This window comes from Micropterus salmoides, unplaced genomic scaffold, assembly GCF_014851395.1.
Source record: "Micropterus salmoides isolate LMB-PRFRI ecotype aquatic unplaced genomic scaffold, ASM1485139v1 Ms_hic_scaffold_14, whole genome shotgun sequence".
In the NCBI taxonomy this organism is placed as follows: domain Eukaryota; kingdom Metazoa; phylum Chordata; class Actinopteri; order Centrarchiformes; family Centrarchidae; genus Micropterus; species Micropterus salmoides.
In genome coordinates this window covers 33,292,469-33,312,075 of record NW_024040485.1, presented here as the reverse complement: position 1 = coordinate 33,312,075, position 19,607 = coordinate 33,292,469, and the positions used below count along the sequence as shown (strand labels likewise).

At 47.2% G+C, this 19,607-nt stretch overlaps 1 protein-coding gene across 1 annotated transcript; it reads left to right on the top strand.

Moving 5' to 3' along the window:
- Window positions 1-897: 897 nt before the first annotated feature.
- Window positions 898-13,293, top strand: LOC119902758 (M-phase specific PLK1 interacting protein). Its single transcript, XM_038719110.1, has 2 exons — window positions 898-1,537; window positions 13,160-13,293. The coding sequence occupies exons 1-2, from the start codon at window positions 1,184-1,186 to the stop codon at window positions 13,280-13,282; spliced, it is 477 nt and encodes a 158-aa protein (XP_038575038.1). The 5' UTR covers window positions 898-1,183; the 3' UTR covers window positions 13,283-13,293.
- The last annotated feature ends 6,314 nt before the right edge of the window (window positions 13,294-19,607 follow it).

Here is a 19,607-nt window from a genome sequence, read left to right as displayed (position 1 = left end):
CACCAACGTTAGATCATTATGATATGGAAATATGAGTTTTTGACTTTTGACACTAAATATTTATTGCAAATTCTCCAGCACACAGTCAGCAAAGACAACGATAACGATAAATATTCAGAACAGAACACTTACATTCACAGCACACACAAAAGAATAAAAGCAATGTCTCTGTTTGGTTGTTCTAATGCAACATGATGGCTGAAACGTGTGTCCTGTTCAAGTATCTTGATATTTTCTATAGCCGTAAATGGGTCAGTAAGTTAATAAATAAGGGCTTTTAAATTAAAAGAAAAAAACGTTATAAATGATATTTTTTCTTTTTTTTTTTTACCTTCATTAAAATGATAATTAGAAATATAATGTTTTCATTTAAACTCATTTGATGATAGTAGTCATGTCTTATGGGAAAACAGTGAACATAGTCAAATTATAATGTTTACTTATATTCATATTCTTACATATTCAACAGTTATGGATCCCATTTCCCCGAGAGACTGGCGCCAACCGAGAGACCCACCTGATGCTCTGATGCATCAAGCAGCAGCGTAGATTGGATGTAGCCAACCCATTTATTTTCTCATTATTTATGTTTTTATTACCACATGTTGTATTTGTATTTATATTAAAGGAATTATTGATAAAATATTATATATATATATTCCAAATTCAGCCCTGTTTCAGCCCAGGCGTCTGGGCTCTGTTTAGACGTCTTGCTGGGCATGGGTCCGAGTTTACTTCCAGGACGCACATTCTCCTTCAGCTCTGGATTTATAGATCCCATCCTTTAGCTCTTTAGCTCTAAAAACCAGGTTCAGCAAAGCTTCATGGTCACAGATTCTCCAGTGGACGGCTCAGGAACTGAAAGGGGTTCTTGGGTAAAATTACACGTTTTAATCAGTAAGAAAGAAGAAAAGAGGTTTGAATCCTGAAACGGTCTCAGCGAAGTCTGAAGGACCGTTTCTGGTGATTGAACCCTGATGTGACGCACTCCGGACAGTAGGGGGCGGTGTGAAGCTACGAGGTGTGGGGAAGACCCCGGTGGCCGCTGGGCGGCGCTGCCTTCTGCAGGACCGGGAGCAGAGCTGCGTGTTTCCGGTTGGGTCTCAGTGTTGTGTTTGTGGTCTCCAGCAGCAGAACTCTCCGGGTCTCCTCACCGTCTCTTTGTTCTTTTCTAGCCGCACAGATGTACCGAGCTCCGGTCAGACCTCAGCGGAGTCCCGGAGCCCCGCGGCCGGCTGGCAGGTTTCCCTCCCCGGCCTCCTGCTGGGGTTTCCCCGGGACTCGCTCTCCCTACGGAGGATCTCCCCGGGGCGGCCCCGCGCACTCTCCGGGTTCTCCGAGCTATTCCCCGGGTTCTAACCGAGGATACAGGGACGGTTCTCCGTTCGGCGGGTTCGGCGGCGGTTCCCGGGGGTTCGGAGACACTCCGGCCGGGTTCGGCGGCGGGTCCCGGGGGTTCGGAGGCCCGACGTGGCGCAGGGGCGGCGGGTTCAGGCGGCCTCAGTCCTTCAGTCCCGCATCGGCTCAAAACCTCCAGGTAAAGTTTCAGGTGAACACGGAGTCACGTGCTCCATCAAACACGTCGACCTCCCGCGTGCGTTTAATGGATCAGTTTAAATGGAAAACTTCATGTGGATAACTGTGAGTACTGCAACTAACTGCGAGTACTGCAACTAACTGCGAGTACTGCAACTAACTGTGAGTACTGCAACTAACTGCGAGTACTGCAACTAACTGCTACTAACTGTGAGTACTGCAACTAACTGTGAGTACTGCAACTAACTGCAACTAACTGTGAGTACTGCAACTAACTGCTACTAACTGTGAGTACTGCAACTAACTGCGAGTACTGCAACTAACTGCGAGTACTGCAACTAACTGCGAGTACTGCAACTAACTGTGAGTACTGCAACTAACTGTGAGTACTGCAACTAACTGCGAGTACTGCAACTAACTGCGAGTACTGCAACTAACTGCGAGTACTGCAACTAACTGCGAGTACTGCAACTAACTGCTACTAACTGTGAGTACTGCAACTAACTGTGAGTACTGCAACTAACTGCAACTAACTGTGAGTACTGCAACTAACTGCTACTAACTGTGAGTACTGCAACTAACTGCTACTACTGCAACTAACTGCTACTACTGCAACTAACTGCTACTACTGCAACTAACTGTGAGTACTGCAACTAACTGTGAGTACTGCAACTAACTGTGAGTACTGCAACTAACTGTGAGTACTGCAACTAACTGTGAGTACTGCAACTAACTGCTACTAACTGTGAGTACTGCAACTAACTGTGAGTACTGCAACTAACTGTGAGTACTGCAACTAACTGTGAGTACTGCAACTAACTGTGAGTACTGCAACTAACTGTGAGTACTGCAACTAACTGTGAGTACTGCAACTAACTGCTACTAACTGTGAGTACTGCAACTAACTGCTACTAACTGTGAGTACTGCAACTAACTGCTACTAACTGCGAGTACTGCAACTAACTGCTACTAACTGCGAGTACTGCAACTAACTGCGAGTACTGCAACTAACTGCGAGTACTGCAACTAACTGCGAGTACTGCAACTAACTGCGAGTACTGCAACTAACTGCGAGTACTGCAACTAACTGCGAGTACTGCAACTAACTGCGAGTACGGCAACTAACTGCTACTAACTGCGAGTACTGCAACTAACTGCTACTAACTGCGAGTACTGCAACTAACTGCTACTAACTGCGAGTACTGCAACTAACTGCGAGTACTGCAACTAACTGCGAGTACTGCAACTAACTGCTACTAACTGCGAGTACTGCAACTAACTGCAACTAACTGCGAGTACTGCAACTAACTGCGAGTACTGCAACTAACTGCGAGTACTGCAACTAACTGCGAGTACTGCAACTAACTGCGAGTACTGCAACTAACTGCGAGTACTGCAACTAACTGCGAGTACTGCAACTAACTGCGAGTACTGCAACGTACTGCAACTAACTGCGAGTACTGCAACTAACTGCGAGTACTGCAACTAACTGCGAGTACTGCAACTAACTGCAACTAACTGCGAGTACTGCAACTAACTGCAACTAACTGCGAGTACTGCAACTAACTGCAACTAACTGCGAGTACTGCAACTAACTGCAACTAACTGCGAGTACTGCAACTAACTGCAACTAACTGCGAGTACTGCAACTAACTGCAACTAACTGCGAGTACTGCAACTAACTGCGAGTACTGCAACTAACTGCGAGTACTGCAACGTACTGCAACTAACTGCGAGTACTGCAACTAACTGCGAGTACTGCAACTAACTGCAACTAACTGCGAGTACTGCAACTAACTGCAACTAACTGCGAGTACTGCAACTAACTGCAACTAACTGCGAGTACTGCAACTAACTGCAACTAACTGCAACTAACTGCGAGTACTGCAACTAACTGCGAGTACTGCAACTAACTGCTACTAACTGCGAGTACTGCAACTAACTGCAACTAACTGCGAGTACTGCAACTAACTGCAACTAACTGCGAGTACTGCAACTAACTGCGAGTACTGCAACTAACTGCGAGTACTGCAACTAACTGCGAGTACTGCAACTAACTGCGAGTACTGCAACTAACTGCGAGTACTGCAACTAACTGCGAGTACTGCTACTAACTGCGAGTACTGCTACTAACTGCGAGTACTGCTACTAACTGCGAGTACTGCTACTAACTGCGAGTACTGCAACTAACTGCAACTAACTGCTACTAACTGCAACTAACTGCGAGTACTGCTACTAACTGCGAGTACTGCTACTAACTGCGAGTACTGCAACTAACTGCGAGTACTGCAACTAACTGCGAGTACTGCAACTAACTGCGAGTACTGCAACTAACTGCGAGTACTGCTACTAACTGCGAGTACTGCAACTAACTGCGAGTACTGCGACTAACTGTGACTAACTGCGAGTACTGCGACTAACTGTGACTAACTGCGAGTACTGCGACTAACTGCGAGTACTAACTGCGAGTACTGCTACTAACTGCGAGTACTAACTGCGAGTACTGCTACTAACTGCGAGTACTAACTGCGAGTACTGCTACTAACTGCGAGTACTAACTGCGAGTACTGCTACTAACTGCGAGTACTAACTGCGAGTACTGCTACTAACTGCGAGTACTAACTGCGAGTACTGCTACTAACTGCGAGTACTAACTGCGAGTACTGCTACTAACTGTTAACTGTACTCTCAGTTAGTAGCAGTACTCTCAGTTAGTAGCAGTACTCTCAGTTAGTTAGCAGTACTCTCAGTTAGTTAGCAGTTAGTAGCAGTACTCGCAGTTAGTTAGCAGTTAGTAGCAGTACTCTCAGTTAGTTAGCAGTTAGTAGCAGTACTCTCAGTTAGTAGCAGTACTCTCAGTTAGTAGCAGTACTCTCAGTTAGTAGCAGTACTCTCAGTTAGTTAGCAGTTAGTAGCAGTACTCTCAGTTAGTAGCAGTACTCTCAGTTGTAGCAGTACTCTCAGTTGTAGCAGTACTCTCAGTTGTAGCAGTACTCTCAGTTGTAGCAGTACTCTCAGTTGTAGCAGTACTCTCAGTAGTAGCAGTACTCGCAGTTAGTTAGCAGTTAGTAGCAGTACTCTCAGTTAGTTAGCAGTTAGTAGCAGTACTCTCAGTTAGTAGCAGTTAGTAGCAGTACTCTCAGTTAGTAGCAGTTAGTAGCAGTACTCTCAGTTAGTAGCAGTACTCTCAGTTGTAGCAGTACTCTCAGTTGTAGCAGTACTCGCAGTTAGTTAGCAGTTAGTAGCAGTACTCTCAGTTAGTTAGCAGTTAGTAGCAGTACTCTCAGTTAGTAGCAGTACTCGCAGTTAGTTAGCAGTTAGTAGCAGTACTTGCAGTTAGTTAGCAGTTAGTAGCAGTACTTGCAGTTAGTTAGCAGTTAGTAGCAGTACTTGCAGTTAGTTAGCAGTTAGTAGCAGTACTCGCAGTTAGTAGCAGTTAGTAGCAGTACTCGCAGTTAGTTAGCAGTTAGTAGCAGTACTCTCAGTTAGTAGCAGTACTCTCAGTTAGTAGCAGTACTCGCAGTTAGGTAGCAGTTAGTAGCAGTACTCTCAGTTAGTAGCAGTACTCTCAGTTAGTAGCAGTACTCTCAGTTAGTAGCAGTACTCTCAGTTAGTAGCAGTACTCGCAGTTAGTAGCAGTACTCGCAGTTAGTTAGGAGTTAGTAGCAGTACTCTCAGTTAGTAGCAGTACTCTCAGTTAGTAGCAGTACTCTCAGTTAGTAGCAGTACTCTCAGTTAGTAGCAGTTAGTAGCAGTACTCTCAGTTAGTAGCAGTACTCTCAGTTAGTAGCAGTACTCTCAGTTAGTTAGCAGTTAGTAGCAGTACTCTCAGTTAGTAGCAGTACTCTCAGTTGTAGCAGTACTCTCAGTAGTAGCAGTACTCTCAGTTAGTTAGCAGTTAGTAGCAGTACTCTCAGTTAGTTAGCAGTTAGTAGCAGTACTCTCAGTTAGTAGCAGTACTCTCAGTTAGTAGCAGTACTCTGTTAGTAGCAGTACTCTCAGTTAGTTAGCAGTTAGTAGCAGTACTCTCAGTTAGTTAGCAGTTAGTAGCAGTACTCTCAGTTAGTTAGCAGTTAGTAGCAGTACTCTCAGTTAGTTAGCAGTTAGTAGCAGTACTCGCAGTTAGTAGCAGTTAGTAGCAGTACTCGCAGTTAGTTAGCAGTTAGTAGCAGTACTCTCAGTTAGTAGCAGTACTCTCAGTTAGTAGCAGTACTCGCAGTTAGGTAGCAGTTAGTAGCAGTACTCGCAGTTAGGTAGCAGTTAGTAGCAGTACTCTCAGTTAGTAGCAGTACTCTCAGTTAGTAGCAGTACTCTCAGTTAGTAGCAGTACTCTCAGTTAGTAGCAGTACTCGCAGTTAGTAGCAGTACTCTCAGTTAGTAGCAGTACTCTCAGTTAGTAGCAGTACTCTCAGTTAGTAGCAGTACTCTCAGTTAGTAGCAGTACTCTCAGTTAGTAGCAGTACTCGCAGTTAGTAGCAGTACTCGCAGTTAGTTAGGAGTTAGTAGCAGTACTCTCAGTTAGTAGCAGTACTCGCAGTTAGTAGCAGTACTCGCAGTTAGTAGCAATACTCGCAGTTAGTAGCAGTACTCTCAGTTAGTTAGCAGTTAGTAGCAGTACTCTCAGTTAGTTGCAGCACTCGCAGTTAGTTAGCAGTTAGTAGCAGTACTCTCAGTTAGTAGCAGTACTCTCAGTTAGTAGCAGTACTCTCAGTTAGTAGCAGTACTCGCAGTTAGTTAGCAGTTAGTAGCAGTACTCTGTTAGTAGCAGTACTCGCAGTTAGTTAGGAGTTAGTAGCAGTACTCGCAGTTAGTTAGCAGTTCTCTCAGTTAGTAGCAGTACTCTCAGTTAGTAGCAGTACTCTCAGTTAGTAGCAGTACTCTCAGTTAGTAGCAGTACTCGCAGTTAGGTAGCAGTTAGTAGCAGTACTCGCAGTTAGTAGCAGTACTCGCAGTTAGTAGCAGTACTCGCAGTTAGTAGCAGTACTCGCAGTTAGTAGCAATACTCGCAGTTAGTAGCAGTACTCTCAGTTAGTTAGCAGTTAGTAGCAGTACTCTCAGTTAGTTGCAGCACTCGCAGTTAGTTAGCAGTTAGTAGCAGTACTCTCAGTTAGTAGCAGTACTCTCAGTTAGTAGCAGTACTCTCAGTTAGTAGCAGTACTCGCAGTTAGTTAGCAGTTAGTAGCAGTACTCTGTTAGTAGCAGTACTCGCAGTTAGTTAGGAGTTAGTAGCAGTACTCGCAGTTAGTTAGCAGTTAGTAGCAGTACTCTCAGTTAGTAGCAGTACTCTCAGTTAGTAGCAGTACTCTCAGTTAGTAGCAGTACTCTCAGTTAGTAGCAGTACTCTCAGTTAGTAGCAGTACTCTCAGTTAGTAGCAGTACTCTCAGTTAGTAGCAGTACTCGCAGTTAGTTAGGAGTTAGTAGCAGTACTCTCAGTTAGTAGCAGTACTCTCAGTTAGTAGCAGTACTCTCAGTTAGTAGCAGTACTCTCAGTTAGTAGCAGTACTCTCAGTTAGTAGCAGTACTCTCAGTTAGTAGCAGTTAGTAGCAGTACTCTCAGTTAGTAGCAGTACTCTCAGTTAGTAGCAGTACTCTCAGTTAGTAGCAGTACTCTCAGTTAGTAGCAGTACTCTCAGTTAGTTAGCAGTTAGTAGCAGTACTCTCAGTTAGTTAGCAGTACTCTCAGTTGTAGCAGTACTCTCAGTAGTAGCAGTACTCGCAGTTAGTTAGCAGTTAGTAGCAGTACTCTCAGTTAGTTAGCAGTTAGTAGCAGTACTCTCAGTTAGTAGCAGTACTCTCAGTTAGTAGCAGTACTCTCAGTTAGTAGCAGTACTCTCAGTTAGTAGCAGTACTCTCAGTTAGTAGCAGTACTCTCAGTTAGTTAGCAGTTAGTAGCAGTACTCTCAGTTAGTAGCAGTACTCTCAGTTAGTAGCAGTACTCTCAGTTAGTTAGCAGTTAGTAGCAGTACTTGCAGTTAGTTAGCAGTTAGTAGCAGTACTCGCAGTTAGTAGCAGTTAGTAGCAGTACTCGCAGTTAGTTAGCAGTTAGTAGCAGTACTCTCAGTTAGTAGCAGTACTCGCAGTTAGGTAGCAGTTAGTAGCAGTACTCTCAGTTAGTAGCAGTACTCTCAGTTAGTAGCAGTACTCTCAGTTAGTAGCAGTACTCGCAGTTAGTAGCAGTACTCTCAGTTAGTAGCAGTACTCTCAGTTAGTAGCAGTACTCTCAGTTAGTAGCAGTACTCGCAGTTAGGTAGCAGTTAGTAGCAGTACTCGCAGTTAGTAGCAGTACTCGCAGTTAGTAGCAGTACTCGCAGTTAGTAGCAGTACTCGCAGTTAGTAGCAATACTCGCAGTTAGTAGCAGTACTCTCAGTTAGTTAGCAGTTAGTAGCAGTACTCTCAGTTAGTTGCAGCACTCGCAGTTAGTTAGCAGTTAGTAGCAGTACTCTCAGTTAGTAGCAGTACTCTCAGTTAGTAGCAGTACTCTCAGTTAGTAGCAGTACTCGCAGTTAGTTAGCAGTTAGTAGCAGTACTCTGTTAGTAGCAGTACTCGCAGTTAGTTAGGAGTTAGTAGCAGTACTCGCAGTTAGTTAGCAGTTAGTAGCAGTACTCTCAGTTAGTAGCAGTACTCTCAGTTAGTAGCAGTACTCTCAGTTAGTAGCAGTACTCTCAGTTAGTAGCAGTACTCGCAGTTAGTTAGGAGTTAGTAGCAGTACTCTCAGTTAGTAGCAGTACTCTCAGTTAGTAGCAGTACTCTCAGTTAGTAGCAGTACTCTCAGTTAGTAGCAGTACTCTCAGTTAGTAGCAGTACTCTCAGTTAGTAGCAGTACTCTCAGTTAGTAGCAGTTAGTAGCAGTACTCTCAGTTAGTAGCAGTACTCTCAGTTAGTAGCAGTACTCTCAGTTAGTAGCAGTACTCTCAGTTAGTAGCAGTACTCTCAGTTAGTAGCAGTACTCTCAGTTAGTAGCAGTACTCTCAGTTAGTTAGCAGTTAGTAGCAGTACTCTCAGTTAGTTAGCAGTTAGTAGCAGTACTCTCAGTTAGTAGCAGTACTCTCAGTTAGTAGCAGTACTCTCAGTTAGTAGCAGTACTCTCAGTTAGTTAGCAGTTAGTAGCAGTACTCTCAGTTAGTAGCAGTACTCTCAGTTGTAGCAGTACTCGCAGTTAGTTAGCAGTTAGTAGCAGTACTCTCAGTTAGTTAGCAGTTAGTAGCAGTACTCTCAGTTAGTAGCAGTACTCTCAGTTAGTAGCAGTACTCTCAGTTAGTAGCAGTACTCTCAGTTAGTTAGCAGTTAGTAGCAGTACTCTCAGTTAGTAGCAGTACTCTCAGTTAGTAGCAGTACTCTCAGTTAGTTAGCAGTTAGTAGCAGTACTCTCAGTTAGTTAGCAGTTAGTAGCAGTACTTGCAGTTAGTTAGCAGTTAGTAGCAGTACTCGCAGTTAGTAGCAGTTAGTAGCAGTACTCGCAGTTAGTTAGCAGTTAGTAGCAGTACTCTCAGTTAGTAGCAGTACTCGCAGTTAGGTAGCAGTTAGTAGCAGTACTCTCAGTTAGTAGCAGTACTCTCAGTTAGTAGCAGTACTCTCAGTTAGTAGCAGTACTCGCAGTTAGTAGCAGTACTCGCAGTTAGTAGCAGTACTCTCAGTTAGTTAGGAGTTAGTAGCAGTACTCTCAGTTAGTTAGCAGTTAGTAGCAGTACTCTCAGTTAGTAGCAGTACTCTCAGTTAGTAGCAGTACTCTCAGTTAGTAGCAGTACTCTCAGTTAGTAGCAGTACTCGCAGTTAGTAGCAGTACTCGCAGTTAGTTAGGAGTTAGTAGCAGTACTCTCAGTTAGTAGCAGTACTCGCAGTTAGTAGCAGTACTCGCAGTTAGTAGCAATACTCGCAGTTAGTAGCAGTACTCTCAGTTAGTTAGCAGTTAGTAGCAGTACTCTCAGTTAGTTGCAGTACTCGCAGTTAGTAGCAGTACTCTCAGTTAGTAGCAGTACTCTCAGTTAGTAGCAGTACTCGCAGTTAGTTAGCAGTTAGTAGCAGTACTCTGTTAGTAGCAGTACTCGCAGTTAGTTAGGAGTTAGTAGCAGTACTCGCAGTTAGTTAGGAGTTAGTAGCAGTACTCTCAGTTAGTAGCAGTACTCTCAGTTAGTAGCAGTACTCTCAGTTAGTAAGCAGTTAGTAGCAGTACTCTCAGTTAGTAGCAGTACTCTCAGTTAGTAGCAGTACTCTCAGTTAGTAAGCAGTTAGTAGCAGTACTCTCAGTTAGTAGCAGTACTCTCAGTTAGTAGCAGTACTCTCAGTTAGTAGCAGTACTCTCAGTTAGTAGCAGTACTCTCAGTTAGTAGCAGTTAGTAGCAGTACTCTCAGTTAGTAGCAGTACTCTCAGTTAGTAGCAGTACTCTCAGTTAGTAGCAGTACTCTCAGTTAGTAGCAGTACTCTCAGTTAGTAGCAGTTAGTAGCAGTACTCTCAGTTAGTAGCAGTACTCTCAGTTAGTAGCAGTACTCTCAGTTAGTAGCAGTACTCTCAGTTAGTAGCAGTACTCTCAGTTAGTAGCAGTTAGTAGCAGTACTCTCAGTTAGTAGCAGTACTCTCAGTTAGTAGCAGTACTCTCAGTTAGTAGCAGTACTCTCAGTTAGTAGCAGTACTCTCAGTTAGTAGCAGTTAGTAGCAGTACTCTCAGTTAGTAGCAGTACTCTCAGTTAGTAGCAGTACTCTCAGTTAGTAGCAGTACTCTCAGTTAGTAGCAGTACTCTCAGTTAGTAGCAGTACTCTCAGTTAGTAGCAGTACTCTCAGTTAGTAGCAGTACTCTCAGTTAGTAGCAGTTAGTAGCAGTACTCTCAGTTAGTAGCAGTACTCTCAGTTAGTAGCAGTACTCTCAGTTAGTAGCAGTACTCTCAGTTAGTAGCAGTACTCTCAGTTAGTAGCAGTTAGTAGCAGTACTCTCAGTTAGTAGCAGTACTCTCAGTTAGTAGCAGTTAGTAGCAGTACTCTCAGTTAGTAGCAGTTAGTAGCAGTACTCTCAGTTAGTAGCAGTACTCTCAGTTAGTAGCAGTACTCTCAGTTAGTAGCAGTTAGTAGCAGTACTCTCAGTTAGTAGCAGTACTCTCAGTTAGTAGCAGTACTCTCAGTTAGTAGCAGTACTCTCAGTTAGTAGCAGTTAGTAGCAGTACTCTCAGTTAGTAGCAGTACTCTCAGTTAGTAGCAGTACTCTCAGTTAGTAGCAGTACTCTCAGTTAGTAGCAGTACTCTCAGTTAGTAGCAGTACTGGTGAATGTTCGTGCATCAGCTTGTGGAAAAGGAACGTCAGACTGTAGCTCTGCTCTCAGATTTCGGCCTCCCTCCTCGTTGGGTCTCTGTTTGAGGAACTAACCTCTGACTTTCTCAGCTCAGTGACAACAGACTCGGCCTGTGTCGGCACTGAATTCATGTTAATCAGAACAGAATTGAACAGCTTTTCTCTCCCACATATGTTCTCTGACCTCCTCACTCTGCCTCTCGTTTACTCCTCAGACCTTCTGCTCGTTTCCTCCCGTCCAGACTGAAACGCTGACGTCTGAAAACGCCGCTGAGCCTGTTCCGGGGCGGCGTGTTAAGCTTGATTTATACTCCTGCGTCGGGTCTACGCACGTAGCCATGTATTTATACTTGTGCGTCGGTGTGTCTGTCATTCTGCAGTTACACCCCCGAACGCTAGTTGGCAGCAGCGCTACAGCGTCCACTGTGATGACTTTAGCCGGCCGAGCAGGCTAACTTCCGGTTTAGCGCTCCGCTAACGTGATTGGAGGTAAAGTGGTTTACGTGCGGCTGGTGCAGCGTTTTCGAATGTTACCGACAGAATGGATCAATAACTTCTTCTGATGGTGAAACGAGTCATTTCGCTCGGGTTGTGACGGTCAAATATATCGATCCACCGTGTTACAGCCGCCGTTTTGGCCGCCAGTTACTTCAAAAAAAAAGTTACTTCAAAGCACGGGCACTTCCTGTCGGCTCGGAGGCGTTGCGAGGCTACTCAGCCGACCAATCACAGAGCTTACGGTCCGCGTCGACTCGACGTGTAGCTACATTTGTGAGGAGGTGCACGTCAGGCGACGGCGTAGGGTAGGGCGTTACTAGAAGTATAAATTACACTTGAAAACGATGACGCTCCCGTTTGGCTTCCTGATTGGCTCTGATCAGTCAGTCAAAGCAGAAACACGATGCTGCTGACAGAGTTTTATTAAAATAAGTTGTCCTGCGCATGTCTCCGTATTTGCGGCGACTCCCAGCCTGTTTCCCGCCGCCACCGTCTCTTCCTCCCGTGTTCCTCTCAGTAACAGTTCCACCTCGCAGAGACATCTCTGCTGTGGTTCTGCACCGTCGCTGCTCTTCGTTCGTCTCTAGTAGAACTTTCTTCTGCAGCTGCAGAGTAGACAGTCTGCTTCCTGTTTACACCGCTCACACATGGTCAGTGTGCGTGAACGTCGTTTTAATACAGGTAGAGGTCAGTTCTGAGCCGCAGCTGAAACGCTGGACATCGCTTTGCTTTAAAACACACTGGTGGCGTGGATGGAGCCTCAGACCCTTCCTGTCCAGGGGCCTCATTGGTGGTGGTTGAGGTGAGTCCCCCCCCCACTTCACTGTGAAGCTCTGTATAAATGGAATGCGTTATTATTTCTAAACGGTGCGTACGAACAACACAGAAGGATGACGAGGCCTGCTGCTGTGGAACATTTCCAGGCTCAAAGCCTTTCTGAAGCCTGACTGATTGTCCCTGAAGTGGCAATAAAAAACAGAATTTAAGATCATTTGCGGCCACAAAGAGATCCAGGATCAGAAACACAAACAGATTCTGTTTCTGCAAAAGAGCCTCAAACATGTTTAATCAGGAATCAGATTGATTAAACCTGCATGCAGCAGTTTGTTCTCCTCAATCAGGTGAACAGGAGCGAGTCAGTCGAGCAGAGCACAGTTTCATGTGTTGTTCGTTTCCTTATGGAGCCAAACGCTAAGCGCCGGCGTGTGGATGTGACGGGCGGCAACAAAACACTATTTTATGTAATTTCCAACACGCCGTGTTTCTTTTCCTCGTTCAGCGAGCCGACTAAATGTTTAAACTCAGAGGAAGTCGTTCGGTTTCCTCTCTTTTCAAACATCCCGTCTGTGTGGCCCCCTCCAGCCAGCGACGTCACTACTCAGAGGGAGGCCCCTTCCTGCAGGTTGGTTATAAAGGGGCGGGGCTCCAGCGTTGGTAAAAGTGTGTTTTTACCCACCAAAAGGAACGCCAGCGTCCCTCAGTTAGATTCAGAGTCTGCCTCCTTTTCGTCCTGCAGTCAGGACGCGTTAATATTAACGAGCTTCACTGAGCGTTTACATGGAGCGCCCTCACAGGGGCCACATTTCTCACACACTGATTATAAAGGGGACTTACTCACAGATGCGTACTCTCGCTTTGATAAGTCTGAATGTTTTTGCTTTTTGGGTGCACGGACACTTACAGTGAGGATCCTACGCAGAGTTTTATAAATAAGCCCTGATCAGCTGCTCCTGTTTATTATCTCTGCTGCAGACGCTCTGAGGAGCTTCAGCTTGTGTTTCTCATCAAGTCTGCTGATAAAGTTTGTTTTGAATTAATCAGAGTCTCTCTCTCTCTCTTCAGTCTGGATCTGCAGACTCTCCAGTGGAGAAATACTTCAGTCCGTCGATGCTGCAGGACCCCTGGGCAGCTCTGCAGCCCGCCACAGGCCGCCAGACCAGCAGCCTGACGGGGAACGGCAGATAGCAGCAGCAGCAGCAGCAGCAACAACAACCAGACGTCCTGACAGGCAACAACAACAACAACCAGACGTCCTGACAGGCAACAACAACAACAACCAGACGTCCTGACAGGCAACAACAACAACAACCAGACGTCCTGACAGGAAACAACAACAACAACCAGACGTCCTGACAGGCAACAACAACCAGACGTCCTGACAGGCAACAACAACAACAACCAGACGTCCTGACAGGCAACAACAACAACCAGACGTCCTGACAGGCAACAACAACAACAACCAGACGTCCTGACAGGCAACAACAACAACAACCAGACGTCCTGACAGGCAACAACAACCAGACGTCCTGACAGGCAACAACAACAACAACCAGACGTCCTGACAGGCAACAACAACAACAACAACCAGACGTCCTGACAGGCAACAACAACAACCACCAGACGTCCTGACAGGCAACAACAACAACCACCAGACGTCCTGACAGACAACAACAACAACCAGACGTCCTGGCAGGCAACAACAACAACAACCAGATGTCCTGACAGGCAACAACAACAACAACAACAACCAGACGTCCTGACAGGCAACAACAACAACAACCAGACGTCCTGACAGGCAACAACAACAACAACCAGACGTCCTGACAGGCAACAACAACAACAACCAGACGTCCTGACAGGCAACAACAACAACCAGACGTCCTGACAGGCAACAACAACAACCACCAGACGTCCTGACAGACAACAACAACAACCAGACGTCCTGGCAGGCAACAACAACAACAACCAGACGTCCTGACAGGCAACAACAACAACAACAACCAGACGTCCTGACAGGCAACAACAACAACCACCAGACGTCCTGGCAGGAAACGACAACAACAACAACAACCACCAGACGTCCTGGCAGGAAACGACAACAACAACAACAACCACCAGACGTCCTGGCAGGAAACGACAACAACAACAACAACAACCACCAGACGTCCTGACAGGCAACAACAACAACAACCAGACGTCCTGACAGGCAACAACAACAACAACCAGACGTCCTGACAGGCAACAACAACAACAACAACCAGACGTCCTGACAGGCAACAACAACAACAACCAGACGTCCTGACAGGCAACAACAACAACCACCAGACGTCCTGGCAGGCAACAACAACAACAACCACCAGACGTCCTGGCAGGCAACAACAACAACAACAACCAGACGTCCTGGCAGGCAACAACAACAACAACCACCAGACGTCCTGGCAGGCAACAACAACAACAACAACCAGACGTCCTGGCAGGCAACAACAACAACAACCAGACGTCCTGACAGGCAACAACAACAACAACAACCAGACGTCCTGACAGGCAACAACAACAACAACAACCAGACGTCCTGACAGGCAACAACAACAACAACAACACCAACCACCACCAGACGTCCTGGCAGGAAACAACAACAACAACCACCAGACGTCCTGGCAGGAAACAACAACAATGGACATCAGCAGCGGACACCCTTCTGAGCGCGCTCAGTCACCAGCAGCCTGTGTTTGTCGGCAGCTTCCTGGTCGGGCTGATTTCAGGGATCGATCTCTTTGATTGACGAACTGATGGTGTTTTTTTACTCCGTGTTTTCTAACAGTTTTTAAACGTGTGTTTTATTCGAATGTTTGTAAAAGAAAAGTTCAGCAGTTTTATTTTTGAAAATTAAAAAGTGGGAAACTTTGGTTCTAATCTGAAGTCTTTCTTCTTTAACCTCGTCTGCTTTAATTTGAAAGGAACAGGAAGAGCTCGCTTATCAATGAGCTGTTTCCATGGCAACAGTCAGGAAACCAGGAGACAGAAACAACCGTAAGATAATTGGCCTGCACTACGAAGGGAGCTCAACCTCCTCAGAGTTAACTCGGGGTTATCAGGCAAACTCTGACCGCTACACTGGAGGTAAACGGTACTACCAAGGTGGATCAGATGTTGGTTAGTTGCGAGTTCGCATAAAAGCGACATGTTCCGCCGTGCAGGCAGAGTTTTTTGCAACGGCGCATGCTCCGTATTTCTCCAGAGGAACGCACGTTGGAAGTGTCAGGAAATTATGAATTAGTTAACGGCTAAATCTAATATCGTGGCGGCCGACAAAGCCAGGGAGGCTTGTTGGCATCGCATGGCGTAAATTAGCCTAATTATCTTCAGTGTTCTTATTGTAGCTCAGATCTCTCTTCTGTATTTTATGGGCTCTTCTTTTATGTGTAATATGATGAAGCTGCACATAAGGTCTGTTGTAACAAAGGAAGGAGCCAGCGGAGAGGAGGAATAATCTGAGATTATTCCAAGATCTACAAGTAAAAACTTGAATATTCTCTGACATTATAGTCCCACATTTATGAGAGAAACTTCACTTTGCAAGGCTGCAACATCACTCACACGTCTGCCGTGTATTATGCATGCACTGGAAAGTTAGATTAAACTTTGCAATCTGATTCAGCAGTGAGGAAACGCTCCTGAGTTTAGCCCACAGTCACCATCATGATCGGGCGTATTCAGAAGAAAACAGTGATTTTTGATTTTTTATGAGGGAATTTCCGATTTTCTTCTTAGAAATTTCACACTTTCATCTAGGATTTTTTAAATCTAAATATTTGAAACCTCTCAGGAGAATTCAATTATAGCCTGCAGACGGGCTCCATCTAAGAAACTGTCCCGTTAATAAAGATTCATCTCTAAAATCCCAGCTGGGCTGCAGGGCTCGCTGTCTGAACGTGATGCTGTTGTGTTCAGAACTTCGCTGCAGCCTCAGTGGAACAAATCAGGATGAAAACTGAACAGATTTTGAAGTAGTGTGTAATAATGCTTATTAATACAGATGAGGTGTGTAGTCCGCGCATCCAGGGTAACCTCGAGTTAACCACGAACAAAACCTGCTCGGAGCAGTTTAGAGATGCAGCGTAAATTGCCATAGCAACAGACCCCAGGTAACACCCGTCCACCTTTCGTAGTACTGGTTAATCGGGAAGTTATACCCGACGTCACAAAGTTACTCCTGAAGTTACCTGGATAAGCCGGTTACCTCGCTTCGTAGTACAGGCCAAATAACTCGAACTTTCTAAACACGTTAAACACTGCGAGGCTACTGTGATTGGGTCGGCCAGCTGTCTGGGCGGGGCCTCCAGGTGTGGGGCGGGGCCCTTCAGAAGGCCTTAATGGGGAACAATGATGGGGTTATTGTTATTTATTTATTAACTGTGTTTATCTGAATTTATCTGAATCTTCAGACGAGGAACATGACAACATTCAGACTACAGGGTTCCAGGAAATACACTTTTTGTTACCTGATGTCACCACTAGATGTCAGTGTGACTCCTCCCTGCAGGAGTAAACGGCTGCTAGTAATACTACAATAATACTGCTGTAATACTGTAGTATTGTGGAAGTATCAGACTCCAGCATGGGTCTGAGCGGCGTTCCTCGTCTGACAGCAGGCCTGCGGCGAGGAGCCGAGTCAGGCAGCCTGAAACACGGCCTGCGTTTCACTAGAGGGATGAAAACAATGAGATCTGATTCAAACTGAGGAAACAATGAATCCTGGGAAGATCCTGGAAGGTTGAATAACTGTGAAACGAATGTTGGCCGGTGCCGGTCCAGAGGAAATCACTTCGGAAAATCAGTTCAGCTGTGCTAAAGTGACTCCTCTCTGATAATGAACATGTGACTGGTTGGTGGGTGACGAACATTTAAAAGTAGAACTCTGCTGGCTTTCTAGTTCATGCTGTTTTACCTGGTTCTATTATTAAAGAGGAAGCTGATCATTTCAGCTCTGGAGGTCTTGGAGAGGACCTTCCTGAATCAGCTGGAACAGGACGTGTGGATTTTGCTTCACCATGAGTTCACCATGCCTCCAAAGCCTTTGATGACTATTTTAAAGTTACAAAACAGAGGAGTTCCCAAAGCTTTAGTGAGAATTCAGTTATTGTGAAGTGTGTGAGTTTCTTTTTAATGTCTGGACGATTTATCAAAGCTGTGGAACAGCTGTGGCGGCGGCTGAACAGTCACTGAGGGTTCGCTCTCAGCACGGCTCAGACGTGACATTTAAATACAGCGCAGAGAGGAGTAATATTCCCATTGTTAGGAGTAGAGAGGCTGTCCTTACGGTCTGTGGTGAGGCTGGATCTCTCTGATGACAGGGACCTTCACAGACAGTGTCGTATGATGTATGCACAGGCTCACGTGTTGAAGCCTTTTAGAGCATTACCCCCACGTCAGCTGGCCGTTTGTGGAGCTGCTACAGAAAGAGCAGCATGCAGAAGCTCAGTGGAGGATACTGATGTATGTGAGGTCATCAGACTCTGCGCTGACCAACCGGCACTAAGGTCTTTTCCAGAATGTGGAATCACTGGCGTTTCAGCCGTTATGTAAACAGGCCTGTTGTTTTATTCTGAGTCTTCTGGAGCGTCCTTAATAAAGCTCGATGAGACAGAGTGGTTAGTTTCAGGAACATGTTGAACTGGGTGAGCTGCAGCCTGCAGGTGGCTCTGAGGGGCCCTCCAAGTCAGATTCAGCCTGGCCCTCACACACACTCAGTCATCCATTTTCATTCTGACACGTTGTCACTCGTTACATGTGATATAACATGTGGATAATCAGAAGGAGAAGCTCGAGCTGGGTCAAGTTCAGGTAACGATGAACATGGAAGGTGGAGATGAGACGCAGGTACCGCAGCAGTGCTGGACCAGGACCTGTCACCTGGAGTGGACAGACTCACCAGGACCTGTCACCTGGAGGGGACGGACTCACCAGGACCCGTCACCTGGAGGGGACGGACTCACCAGGACCTGTCACCTGGAGTGGACAGACTCACCAGGACCTGTCACCTGGAGGGGACGGGCCCGCCAGGACCTGTCACCTGGAGTGGACGGACTCACCAGGACCTGTCACCTGGAGTGGACGGACTCGCCAGGACCTGTCACCTGGAGTGGACGGGCCCACCAGGACCTGTCACCTGGAGTGGACGGACTCGCCAGGACCTGTCACCTGGAGGGGACGGGCCCACCAGGACCCGTCCCTGGAGTGGACGGACTCGCCAGGACCTGTCACCTGGAGGGGACGGGCCCACCAGGACCCGTCACCTGGAGTGGACGGACTCGCCAGGACCTGTCACCTGGAGTGGACAGACTCACCAGGACCTGTCACCTGGAGGGGACGGGCCCACCAGGACCTGTCACCTGGAGTGGACGGACTCACCAGGACCTGTCACCTGGAGTGGACGGACTCGCCAGGACCTGTCACCTGGAGTGGACGGGCCCACCAGGACCTGTCACCTGGAGTGGACGGACTCGCCAGGACCTGTCACCTGGAGGGGACGGGCCCACCAGGACCCGTCACCTGGAGTGGACGGACTCGCCAGGACCTGTCACCTGGAGGGGACGGGCCCACCAGGACCCGTCACCTGGAGTGGACGGACTCGCCAGGACCTGTCACCTGGAGGGGACGGGCCCACCAGGACCTGTCCCTGGAGTGGACGGACTCGCCAGGACCCGTCACCTGGAGTGGACGGACTCACCAGGACCCGTCACCTGGAGGGGACGGGCCCCCAGGAACTGTCACCTGGAGGGGACGGACCATACCAGGACCTGTCACCTGGAGTGGACGGGCCCAACAGGACCTGTCACCTGGAGGGACGGACTCACCAGGAACTGTCACCTGGAGGGGACGGGCCCCAGGAAACTGTCACCTGGAGGGGACGGACTCACCAGGACCTGTCACCTGGAGGGGACGGGCCCAACAGGACCCGTCACCTGGAGTGGCGGGCCCAACAGGACCTGTCACCTGGAGGGGACGGGCCCACCAGGAACTGTCACCTGGAGGGGACGGACTCACCAGGACCTGTCACCTGGAGGGGACGGGCCCAACAGGACCTGTCACCTGGAGGGGACGGACTCACCAGGACCCGTCACCTGGAGGGGACGGGCCCCCCAGGACCCGTCACCTGGAGTGGACGGACTCACCAGGACCCGTCACTGGAGGGACGGACTCACCAGGACCCGTCACCTGGAGGGCGGACTCACCAGGACCCGTCACCTGGAGGGGACGGGCCCACCAGGACCTGTCACCTGGAGGGGACGGACTAACCAGGACCTGTCACCTGGGGGACGGCTCTGGTTCAGGTGTGTTGTCTTCCGTTAGTAGATTTAAAGTTGACAAAGCTCCGGGCCAATCAGAGCCTGAGTTGTGTGTGGAAGGAGTTTTGTGAGCGCCTTTGTGGACTGCACAGAAGTAAGGATGAATAAATGTCAAAGATAATGTCTGCCTGGTCTTGAAGCCGTCACATGAACATCCAGAT

What these genes read in the sequence shown, in the direction of transcription:
- LOC119902758 (XM_038719110.1), top strand. Translation starts at nt 1,184, where the DNA reads ATGTACCGAGCTCCGGTCAGACCTCAGCGGAGTCCCGGAGCCCCGCGG. An exon ending in CATCGGCTCAAAACCTCCAG is followed by an intron (nt 1,538 to 13,159) that starts GTAAAGTTTCAG and finishes CTCTCTCTTCAG; the next exon opens with TCTGGATCTGCAGACTCTCC.